Source organism: Ovis canadensis, chromosome 25 (genome assembly GCF_042477335.2).
Source record: "Ovis canadensis isolate MfBH-ARS-UI-01 breed Bighorn chromosome 25, ARS-UI_OviCan_v2, whole genome shotgun sequence".
Lineage (NCBI taxonomy): Eukaryota > Metazoa > Chordata > Mammalia > Artiodactyla > Bovidae > Ovis > Ovis canadensis.
In genome coordinates, this window is record NC_091269.1 from 27,881,875 (window position 1) to 27,894,884 (window position 13,010).

The following is a 13,010-nucleotide window of genomic DNA, read 5'->3' on the forward strand; positions in this document are numbered from 1 at the left end:
ATGAATTTACTACTTGCAAATTTGAATATTGGTAAGATTAAAAATCTACATATTTTATCATGTAGATCTGCCCTACTATTGGCATTTCAACATATTGTTGGTGAAAATCTGAACATGCTAGAAATTTTAAATAGGTGTTATAAAAAATTCAAAGCTGGCATCATCAAATCTATTTTTGTTTCTGCTCAAATTGAAAAATACTGTATGTTTACATTTGTGAGCATGTGTGTTTGGGAGAATCTTATCTTCTTGTTTTCTAGTTTGCCCATAGGACTCATAGGCCAAGAAGTTCTGACACAGTCAAGTGTAGATCATAGGTTGGCCAGGGCAAGAAATGACATTTATCCAGTATCATTTTCATGGCTCAACTTGTATCCTGCTGTTTCCTACTTAAGAAGCCAACCAAGGTCTTGTAGGAAATAAATTATAGAACAGAAACAAACCAATTGATGTGTATTGTCTCTCAACCATCAATGCACACATGATCATATTTTCTGTTTTCTTCAGTATCCTTTTATGTGTTTATTTTATAAAATAAAGGGAATTTAATCTTTGAGATGGGGGGCTGAAGTGAATACCTTCCATGTCTGAGACTCTGTTCTTGTATAACATTAATTTAATCATCATAACAACTCTGCAAGGCAATGGCATTTGGTTTACAAGAAATCAAGGCTTATAGAGGTTAAGTAATTTGCTGATGGTAAAGTAGATATCTGACTTCAAGTCTTTCCCTAGAGGTTTTCCCCTGACATCATTATGTTATCAACTCTAGGGTGATATCTGTATCAAATACCGTCCATCTGCATGCAAAGTTTTCTGCATATCAGAAGGTCCATTTTACGATAAAAGTAGCATTGTTCCTAGAAAAAGCAACAGTTTTTTTTTTTTTATTAAAGATCTGACATATAACGTGAATATGTATTCAAGATTTATTCTAGGCCAGTACTATTCATTGTCACTGCCTATTCAAATCTCTGACTTGATCTCTGACGATGATTTTCTCTGAGATAAAAAGACATCGTCCTCCTTAAATGTGTTTCCCCACAGGTTGTATTGCCCGGACTGTCAGCTCACCAAACCAGCATCTCTTGAGAACTGATGATGTCATCAGTTGCTGTTTAGATCTAAGTGCCCCAAGCATCTCCTTCCGAATTAATGGACAACCTGTTCAAGGCATGTTTGAGAATTTCAACATTGATGGCCTCTTCTTTCCAGTTGTCAGTTTCTCTGCAGGAATCAAGTTAGTATCGCTGTTTTTTGGTCTGTTTGCTTTCTCATTTCCCATTCTTTCACAGAAGACTCTGCACTGCCGTCACGCTTGCCCCACTAACCTGCTCTCCTGGGCATCCGTCTACAGGGCATTTTTGTCCTGTAGCAAAATGTTCCTTGAAGCAACAAGCAACCTGTTCCTTGAAGGTTGGAGATAAGATTAATTCGAGAGGGGAATCTCAGGAGGCTGAGTGCTTTGTCCATATATCCAGCCATTTAAATAACTCAGTCTAATATCTCTTACTCTATCCAGCATCCAGAAATATTTCCAGTCCACTCAAGTTCACTTTTTTCTTTACTAAGGGTAAATACACAATGTTGGATTAAAAATGTCACTAATTTTTTCATATTTATTTTCATTTTTCTTTTCATTATATTCTGGACTCTACTCCAAATCCCCTCATTTCTACAGAAATGACACATTTTTGGGTGATCAGGACAAGATGACTCCTTTACTTGTCACTTTCTACTTGTAATACTTGTAAATAATCTGCTTATGATTAGCTGGGTCAAGGTGGTTTTTTCTAACCCTTTGCTTTTTTGCTACTACCAGAAGGAAAGAGTAATTGAAATGATAATTCAGTATCAAGAAGTGTCATTTAAGTTCCCCTAAGAAATTTCACAGGGAAATTGAATGCTACAAAGTGACTGTTTTTTCTTTTTATCAGATCTCATCCAGCCCTGTAATTTTAAGTATTGATATATAGGTATTTAGATCAAGTCTATCTTCCTCTGTTGGTTATTTGGGCACCTTGAGGTATTAAATGACCAAATCCTACAGACAGGTATTTCTTTCACGTAGGAATATGGTGTATGTGCTTTTATTATTTCTCCAGAGAATGATAAGTTTTTGCTGAGCAATTAACATAATTTAATCAGGTTTTACTTTTATGATTAGAGGCTCTTAAACTCTCAGTTACTGACTTTATGATGGTTCTTAGGGGAAAAGATGTGACTTCTGACGAAGTTAATTTCATACTAAGAATATATTCCTTGAATTTTGTTGATTATGAGACTTTTCTGTATGCCAGCGCTATTACTTACCCTGACATGCATCCTTTTTAGAGTACGCTTTCTGCTTGGGGGGAGACATGGAGAATTTAAATTCCTTCCTCCACCTGGGTATGCTCCTTGTTATGAAGCTGTTCTGCCAAAAGAGAAGTTGAAAGTGGAGCACAGCCGAGAGTACAAGCAAGAAAGGACTTACACGCGGGACCTCCTGGGCCCCACGGTTTCCCTGACACAAGCTGCCTTCACACCAATCCCAGTGGACACCAGCCAGGTACCGGCTCATCAGCTGTGAATGCAGCGTTTGAATCACAGCCAGTCTACATGCAGTGGGTTTCAGACTCCTTGGACTGCACCCTATAGGAATGCATTTCACAGTCATACAGTTTATATGTATAAGTGAAGCAAGTTTCATAACATAATGCTTACCTTCACTGTCTCCACTTACTCACTCTGAGTCTGTTCTGTTTTTTCAGTGTTTTTAAGTCACTAAATTGATTTGATAATGTACAATTGGACCACAACCTAAGTCAATGCTTACTAATTTTAGAGTGTTTTTTACCTAAGGTAGTAGTGGAATTTTAAATTTCTTCTCCTTGCCTATATACAGTTGCCACTTTAAAAGTGATTTAACTGACTTTTATCTCAGGTAGAGATTGAGATCATAAACTCTAGAGTCAAAATGTCTTGGATCCAGTGCATGCTCTGAGACTTGAAAAAATTGCTCATCTCATTGATTGGAATGCTAAGATTCCAATGTATTATTATTATATATTATTATTATATATTGGATATATTATTCATGCTCTTCTCTTTCATAGATGTGAAATTATCCTGACACTGACACTGAATTAAATATTGTTTTATTTTGATGGTGAAGTAATTTCAGTCCAGTTGGTTAGATATTCATAATTTGTTCATTAGCTTTCAAAGATCAGAGGCATTGCTCCCGAAGCCTGATACAGAATTAAGAGCAGGCCTCAGACGCCTCTGTGGTTTAGTGCCTTGAAACGTATTTCCTCTCTCTCCCTGCCAGCTTTTTATATGATGCATAACATAAGCATGCTTTGTGCACGGCTCACATTCCGTGTGTGTTGCCGTTGCTGGAACAAGGCAGGGTGTATATGGTGCTTTCAGAGTTGAGCAGTAAGCATGATTAGAGGATGGAAACGGACTGGAACAGACAGTGGGATTCCATGGTGTCACTAGCATTTAGGATTTCCTGAGACCTGGATAATCTCTTGTTTCAAAGGGAAGGAGGCAATGCTGGCTTGCTCCCCATGGAAACTCCACCCCATCCATGGACTTTGTAGGCCGTTGCCTGCTCTCTGTGATGAGGGACTGATTGTGGGGCAATGTCTGTGCATCATCAGACATGCACAGCCAACCCCTCACCTTGAAAGTCATTTTGTGTTCTTTATGAAGAGGCCATTAAACTTCCCCTTTTTAATGGAAACATGTTCAGATTTTCCCCCCTGAGGCTTATATTTAGAAACCACTGAAAGTAACAGAGTTAAGCGATGATAAATCATTGCCATCAGATATTTCTAAACTCAGCAGATTATATTTTGGACACTGAATTGCCTTCCTCCTGGCCTGTGAATGCTGGCCAGGTTGGTTTAAGAACTCTGGAGTGATTTCTCTTTTTGAATAATGCGTATTCCAGTGATTATCTTACATCCATTAAGACTTTTAATGATAGCTGTCCTCAGTACTCCTCTGTTTTCTTTCTTTCTAAATTTTGTTCCTAAATTCCCCAAATTGACCTAATAATTATGTAGATACTTAGTTTTATAAATTTAGAATGGATTATCTGGAACCTAGTTGTATGATTACATTTTAATGGTTGAGGAGACGATTTTATTTAGTTCAATTCACAGTCACAACAGTTAACATTGTATTTTCTTGCATTTGTTTCTGATGTGTGTTTTCTTTTTCTCTTTTTTAAATTTTAGATTGTGTTGCCTCCCCACCTGGAGAGGATACGAGAAAAACTGGCAGAGAATATCCATGAGCTCTGGGTGATGAATAAAATTGAACTTGGCTGGCAGTATGGTCCGGTACATAATTTTGAAATTTATTCTCAGATTCTGTTAATATATCTTTCTGAAAATATTACTTCTTCTCACTCATCCTGCTGTATGGCGACATGAATTGATCTGATTGAGTTTTTTCACCCTAAGCTTTACTTTGTGTGCAGTTTTTCTTTATGAGAGAGAATGATGTTAGTGGTGGGGTCATTGAAGGATGGCTTAGTTGCCTAGACAATTGAAAAGTTATTAATATTCAGGTTGAAAGTTACATTTTTAAAATCAAAGTTAACATATACAGACAATAGGCATTGATTTCTAGGGACCTTAGGAAGAAATTTCATAAGAAACTGAAAGTGCAAACTGAAACTGGAAAGAAAGAAGGTAACTTACTCTCCTAACTGATGTTTCTTTTAGTCCCAGTTGTATTTAGTAGTATAAGTCCTCAGGGCAGAGATTCATAGTTGGTTTCATAAGTGGAAGACAGGCTGAGAAAGAATCATTGCATATATTTCCAAATGATTATTGTTTAGAGAACTTATAGTTTATCAATAAAATTTAGGTAAAACCAGAACAACTTCTGTGTAATACCGGTGTATTATATACCATTTTTTAGCAGGACTGTGGCAGAGCTTTCACTTTTATGATATTAATAGTCCGACTATCCCAAAGTTTATAACACTTATATTTGACTGAATATAGAAATGAATGTGTTCAGCCCAGTCATAATTTATTGCATTAAGCTTTGAATACTGACATTTAGTATTAGTGTTAGTAGTAATACCATGCTCGTTGTTGATTAGTTGCTAAGTCACATCTGACTCTTTACGACCCCATGGACTTGTACCCAGCCAGGCTCCTTTGTCCATAGGATTTCCCAGGCAAGAATACTGGAGTGGGATGCTATTTCCTTCTCCAGGGGATCTTCCTGACCCAGGGATCGAACTCGTGTTTCCTGCGTTGAAGGCAAATTTTTTACCACTGAGCCACCAGGGAATGCTATGCTACTTTATACTGATTCGTATGTTTATTTATTTAGAGCTTTGTCTTTTCACTTACAGGTAGTGGGGTAACCTTCCTAATAGCACCCTGGGCTGCGTGTTATTATTTCACATTTACCAGTGATGCCACTGCCGATTATTCAGATGCCTTGACAGCTGGTTACTGTGCTGCAACTGGGATCCAAATTCTCTAGCTTCTAGTCTAGAACTGTTTTTCACTATAAGACTTGCTGATGCATGATCAGAAATGGGATCCTTTCATTAATTCAGTGATAGTTAGACAGTTGTCAAATCAGCAAGCACTTAAAGTACCTTATTAAATATGTGGTTTTATGCAGTATTCTTTGACTTTTAAAAATTGAGGAAGTGAATGAGTGTGAAATAAGATATTTATCATTAATTAAAGTCAGTAAGAGGTGGGATATTGTGAAAGTATTCTTAGTCAATTGACAGAGGAAATACAGACAAAATTTACCATAAGATTCGAGATAGGGAAAGATTTGAATTATACACAAAATTCAGAGAAAGATAATTACAGGCTAGGATTTAAAAGATCTCATACAAACAAATAACTCCCCCCCCCCCATCAAAAAAAAGCATAGTAACAGGAATTGTTTAATAGTTTTACACTCAAAAAAGATGATTTCTATTGCAAGCTTCTATAGGTTGCCTAAATGATTGCATTCTACAATGAACTTCGTTATGTTTCTTCTTCTAAAAAAGGAGGAAATATAAGGTCTCATTATTATCTATTCTTGCAGTGAAATTCAGTTCATTTACACACTGTAGCTTTATTGCTACTAGTTTGCAGATGCTGAAAGGGAGCACAGTGCTTCTGAGCCAAACTGTGGCCAGTTACGCTTTACCTGGTCTGAGACTGATGACAGCAACATGGGGTTTTATGTGCCTCCAGTGGGGAGATTAAGCACTTAGTGTGTTGCTGTGGTGCTGGCACCTGGCACCTTTTCTGGGACAGAGAATAGACCAAATACTTGCTGAAAGAACGAAGTGGTTTTTTTCTTAGGTCTTACTCTGGACAAGCACAACCACAAGTATCCTATCATTATCAGTAATTTGGGAGAGTCTCAGACTGACACGTGAAGAGGTTTCACATGGTCCTTCCATCTCATACTTGACCTTGTGTCTTCTTTGATTTGGGCTCTCCTGAAACTCTCTTCCGATCAGTGTCTTTGATCCCTGACTTTATCAACTCTGTTATTCTAGACTTAGGTACACCTCTTACTGAGACCAATTCCATAAATTCTTTAACATTTTAAATGGTGTGTTCCAGTTTTTCTCTGAGTTAATATTTTAGAAGCTTTATTGAGATATAGTTCACATGCTGCACAATTCATCCGTTTAAGGAGTGCAGGCCCATGTCTGTTGTTACTGTTTTTCCCTGTCAGTTACCTTTTATTTTTTAATTTACTAATTTTAAATTGAAGGATAATTGATTTACAATATTATATTGCTTTCTGCCATACAGCAACATGAATCAGCCATAGGTATACATGTCCCCTTCCTCTTGACCCTCCTTCCTACCCCATCCCACCCCTCTAGGTTGTGACAAAGCACTGCTTTGAGCTCCCTGAATCATACAGTGAGTTCCCATTGCTGTTTTGCATGTGGGAGTGTGTATGTTTCCATGCTGCCCTCTCCATTCATCCCGTGCTCTCATACCCCCCTGCCCCGTGTCCACAAGTCTGTTCTCTATGTCTGCATCTCCATTGCTGCCCTGCAAATCGGTTTATCAGTACTGTCTTTCTTGATGCCGTATATATGCATTAATATACAATATTTGTCTTTCTGACTTCACTCTGTATAATAGGCTGTAGATTCATCCACCTCATTATAACTGACTCAAATGGGTTCCTTTTTATGGCTGAGTAATATTCCATTGTATAGCAACTGTGTTTTTCTTTGGAGTAGTTTGAACTCTTGAATAAATTGTGGATTTTTGTTTTTATTTTTTGCAAAGAAATTAGTTTCTTTGAATGTCTTTAGGGTATATTTCACTGGAGCATCATGCGAGAGCTCTATTTTTTTTAATTATTTTTTTATTGACGGATAATTGCTTTACAGAATTTTGTTGTTTTCTGTAAAACCTCAAAATGAATCAGCCATGGATATACGTATATCCCCTCCCTGTTGAACCTCCCTCCCCATCCCACACCTCTAGGTTGATATTGGGCCCTGTTTGAGTTTCCTGAGCCGTACAGCAAATTCCCATTGGCCATCTATTTTACATATGGTAATGTAAGTTTCCATGATACTCTTTCCATACATCTCACCCTCTCCTCCCCTCCCCCTGTCCATAATTCTGTTCTCTATGTCTGTTTCTCCATTGCTTCCCTGTAAATAAATTCTTCAGAACTATTTTTCTAGATTCCGTATATGTGTGTTAGAATACAATATTTCTCTTTCTCTTTCTCACTTACCTCACTCTGTATAATAGGTCCTAGGTTCATCCACCTCATCAGAACTGACTCAAGTCTGCTCCTTCTTATGGCTGAGTAATATCCCGTTGTGTATATGTACTGCAGCTTCTTTATCCATCCATCTGTCATGGACATCTAGGCTGCTCCCATGTTCCAGCTATTGTAAATAGCACTGCAGTGAACACTGGGATGAATGTGTCTCTTTCAGTTTTGGTTTCCTCAGGGTAGATGCCTAGGAGTGGGATTGCTGGGTCATAGGTGCTTTTATTCCTAGTTTTTAAAAGGAATCTCCATACTGTCCTCCATAGTGGCTGTATCAATTTACATTCCCACCAACAGTGCAAGAGCGTTCCCTTTTTTCTACACCCTCTCCAGCACTTATTGTTTGTAGACTTTATTGATGATGGCCATTCTGACCGGTATGAGGTAATATCTCATTGTAGTTTTGATTTGTATTTCCTCTAATAATGAGCGATGTTGAGCTTCTTTTCATGTGTTTGTTAGCCATCTGTATATCTTCCTTGGAGAAGTGTCTGTTCAGGTCTTTTTCCCGCTTTTTGATTGGGAGCTCTATTTTACTGAAAAACATCAGGCAGATCCATTCAAGCCTTCATCTGTCCCCTTTGCATTCTATTTGCCTAACCTTGTATTTGGTGCTGTGGTCCTCAAATTGAAAAGACCTTGTTTCAGTGAGTTTGCCTTTTTAAAGAGCTCCTGGTTTAGCTGAGTAATAGACAAACAAACAATTACAAACTAAGAACTATGATGGATATGCTAACTGTAAGCGAGGGAAATTTCCAGCTCTCCTGGTGAAATCAGGGCAGGCTTCCAGAGGGTGGTAAATATTTGGTCTGAGCTCTGCTGTTCCTGTGGAAGAGCAGTGAACCTGGAGGCAGGAAGAAGGTCAGGGAGAGGACTCGGGTGAGAGGTGGTGAGGTTCCCAGCTGTGTACTGGCAGGAGGAATGGAGAGATATGACCGCAGACGCTTTGAAGAAGTTCAAGTGTGGGAAGTGTTTAAGAGAAGGAAGGAAATCTGTATAGATTTCTTGTTTTAACTTGGACACCCAAGGGGATGATGGGGACAGTTACTCTGTGGTGTAGAGAGTAAGTGGAAATTATATAGATAGAGAGTAAATTGTCTTTGAACTTGGGCACATTCATTTTTATCTTTATATTTAGCATTTATTGTTTGGTTTTGTAACTCACGGCTTCATTTCCTCACTTACACCCTTAAGTAAATAAGCTATGTGCTCTTCGGTAAGTCCTGTTCATTTGCAATGATCAAGAAAGAAAAGAATAACTATCTTGTTTTTAACTTGTCAGCTCCTGAATACTTTAAAAAAATTCTTGCTCGTGTTTGCCTACTTTTTTATGTGACATTTATAAAACCTGGTAATTATTCCCAGGGAGTAATTTGTTCCCTGAGAGCATATGGCTGTGATTGAGGTGTCACCACGGCAGTAATGCTTGTGTAATTTAGGCCTCTAAGAAGACAAAAATCTAATTACTAATGCAAGGATATAGAACATCTTTCTCATTAATTCAGTCCTAAAATCTTGAATTTAGTTTATTCTGATTGCTAGCACTTTCAAGGATTAATATGAAAAGTATCTGTGGAATATTACCTGGCTTTGGTAAGGCACTGGAGTGACTTGTGAGAGCAGAAGTAACTTACATGGGATGAAATGAACAGCTGGAAGGAACTACCACCAAGAGTTTGTATCAATCAGTCATGATGTTAATTGATGTCTCTAATCTGTGTCTAAACATGTAACAATAACAACTGAGTTATTACTATACCTTCTTACCTAGAGTTTGTTTCAGTTTACAGAGCATTTGTTGCATGCCTGCCATGTGCCAAGCATATTCTTGGTGCTGAGAATACATTAAAAAAGAACAAAAGAGGCCAGTCCCTATTGCTTTGGTCTTACGTTCTTGTAGTTGCAGGAAGACAGACAACCCCATAAATAAGACCCTCCTCTGTTAGCCAGTGGTAACTGTTATGGAAAAAAAAAAATAGGTGAGTAGCAGATTGGCAGATTAGGAAGGTGGGCAGGACAAGACACATTGAGAAAGTAAGGTTGAAGCAAAGGCTGTAAGTTGCTGTGAGAGTGGGCATGGAGGTTTTAGGGCAGAGCAGATGTGAAAGCTGGCACTGACTGGGAATGGTGGCAAGGAGAAAATGTAAGGTAGCCCAGACAATGCCAGGTTTACCACTGACCCTGAGCATTAGCCATGCCTGAGGGATGACAGAGGCAGCCGTGCTGGGATGAAGGTCTCGGTTTCCCTTCTTGCTTCCCACTTCACTTTCCTCCATGCAGTTGGATAACCATCCCTAGTATATGATCTTAGAAACTGTTACATGCTGATTTCCTGTTCTGTTTCAGGTTAGAGACGACAATAAGAGACAACACCCGTGTCTGGTGGAGTTCTCCAAGCTGCCTGAACAGGAACGCAATTACAATTTACAGATGTCACTCGAGACCCTGAAGTGAGTTTCTTAAATTTCTCATTTTCCTCTCTGTATTCCCTGAAGGAAACAAGGTGTTGATATTACCATTTAATTTATTTTAGCTCCAGTTAGATTTTTTTCATAATGCATTGGTGGATTGAATCAGTATTTGTTTGGACTAGGCATTGAGCATGTTACTTTATGACTTCGTGTTCTATGTGTTTCCTAAAGGGTACTCTATGAATGTTTATGGGTATTTGGGAATATAAGGATTTTGCCATTGTATTCAGTACTTCTGAGATTGTCAGTCATAAATTATTACTGGCGTGTGACAAGATAAGTGAAGATACGAAAACAACTGTTTCAGAATTTTTATGCTAGTTAAGGTATTGCATTGAGCTTTGCATAAGGACACGCATTACTAGTGTTAGTAGTAATACCGTGTGCTACTTTATGCTAATTATTATATTTATTTATTTAGAGCTTTTTCTTTTCACTTACAGATATTGGGTTAATCTTCCTAATAGCACCCTGGGCTGTGTGTTATTATTTCAGATTTACCAGTGATGTCACAGCTGAGGATTCTCATGGAGTTGTCAAATGCCTTGACAGTTAGTTAGTAGCTGTACTAGAACAGGGATCCAGTTTCTCGAGCTTCTCATCTAGAACTGTTTTTTACTATAAGACTTGCTGATACGTGATCAGAAAACAGGATCCTTTCACTAACTGAGTAATGGTTAAACAGTTGTCAAATAGAGTGTATAGTTTTGTGCTTTTCCATCCTTGCTGAACTTGAAGAACTGGATTTGTTCCAGTAGATCACTTATCCTAATACCTGCTTATGTTAGGAATGAAACAATACTTTTTTTCCTATTTTTGTTTTGTTTCAGTTTTGTTAAGTATAAAGAGCTATTTCTACTGAAATTATTTTGCCAAAGATCTAGAACATAAATATTGTTTCAAGTTCTACGACTTCAGCCCAGGTATATACCTGCAAAATGATGCAGTGATTTTCATTATGAAAATAAATAAGTAAATAGGGCCTTGAGTTCAGGCTCTGCTGCTGCTGCTGCTAATAAGTTTCAGTCATGTCCGACTCTGTGCGACCCCACAGACGGCAGCCCACCAGGCTCCCCCGTCCCTGGAATTCTCCAGGCAAGAACACTGGAGTGGGTTGCCATTTCCTTCTCCAGTGCATGAAAGTGAAAAGTGAAAGGGAAGTCGCTCAGTCATGTCCGACTCTTCGCAGCCTCATGGACTGCAGCCCACCAAGCTCCTCCGTCCATGGAATTTTCCAGGCAAGAGTACTGAAGCGGGGTGCCATTTCCTTCTCTGGAGTTTAGGCTCTACTAGTAACTTAGAAGGGAAAGGAATGTATGAATACAAATCGAGTAAGTGGAGAAAGCACTGCAGGTAACTAATGACAAAGCTTTTCTGGAATAAGGACCGTGGAACACGTCACTGTGACCCTTGTGCCTCCTTTTCGCATCTCCTGTCTTCCTCTGTGGTCTTGATGTGAAGCTTGCACATTTAGCTTGGTAATTCATGACAGCCCGTTATTTATCCATCTCTTGAAACAAAATGCTTTTATTGAAAGTTCATGGCCTAAGATAATTTCATTAAATTTGTGGTACCTTCCCTGTAATTTTAACAATTGACAGCTAAGCCAGCTAGGCAAATCCTCGGTAGCTTGTCTGCATATTCACATTTGGCATGTTGGACCTTTGACTGCTACACGTAATCTAGAGTCATTCCTTTCAGTTCCTGGCGGCTGGTTTGATTAATCATGAGATTGCACATACCATGTTGCTGTTGCCAATGGTGAACGCTAATCAACTTTTTCAAGAACTCGCTCTTAATATTTACATGGTGTTATGATGAACTCATTTGACTTGTTTCTTTAAAATTTAAAATAGAGCTCCTATTCTCCAAAATTCAAACTATGCCCAATTTCAGTAATTTAAAGAAAGTTTAGTACTTTCTGTGTTTCTTTTATTCACTTGGTTAGTTACAGGCACTAGATAGACTGGGTAAGAACCAAGGAATCTAGATGATTGGATGGTTAGGATTTAAGGACTTGCTTCTCCAGAGGGAATCTTAGTATCTCTGAACCTTAGACTTTCTATTAATAGCATCAGTTTAAAATGAGGATCATAGTATATCTACTTCATGAAATTGTAGTAAAGATTTAATGACATACAACTGATAAAGCCTCTAGCACTATCATGTCTAACAGAAGAAGCACTCTATACAGTTTACATGTTTTTTCTTTTTTGTATATACTATGGGGGAGATTAGCAACTTGACTCATTAAATCCTGAGGAGTGCCAACTAACAAATAAGCAAACGATTATTCCAGAATATTCCTTATTTTGGATTTTTGGCGATTTCATGTGAATATGATTTTTTCCGGTTGTACTTTATGCGATTTTATCTTGTAAATTGTTGACAAAGACAGCTAACTTCCAGATTTGAATGGTCATCTGTATGTTGTACAGCACTGCAGAAATTCTGACATCCTCTTTCAAAGCAGCATTGTACCACCCTAGCCTAAGCTGCCTTTTTTTTAAAATTGAGGTATAATTGATGTACAATGTTGTATTAGTTTCAGGAGTACAGCACAGTGATTCAGTTATCTACACACACACACACACACACACACACACACAGTCTTTTTCAGATTTTTTTCCTTTATAGGTTACTATAAAATATTAAGTATAGTTCCCTGTGCTATAAGTAGGTCCTTATTGGTTATCTATTTTGTATGTATTAGTGTGATACATGAATCCCAACCTCCTAATTTATCCCTCC

At 38.1% G+C, this 13,010-nt stretch overlaps 1 protein-coding gene across 1 annotated transcript in view; it reads left to right on the top strand.

Annotated features, from left to right (window-relative positions):
* RYR2 (ryanodine receptor 2) overlaps positions 1-13,010 on the top strand; it is an 809,907-nt gene that overhangs the window by 464,367 nt on the left and 332,530 nt on the right. Inside the window, exons 21-24 of the mRNA XM_069571617.1 lie at positions 1,048-1,240; positions 2,335-2,551; positions 4,233-4,337; positions 10,135-10,238. Coding sequence (XP_069427718.1) covers positions 1,048-1,240; positions 2,335-2,551; positions 4,233-4,337; positions 10,135-10,238 — 619 coding nt within the window. The remainder of the gene's footprint in view (positions 1-1,047; positions 1,241-2,334; positions 2,552-4,232; positions 4,338-10,134; positions 10,239-13,010) is intronic.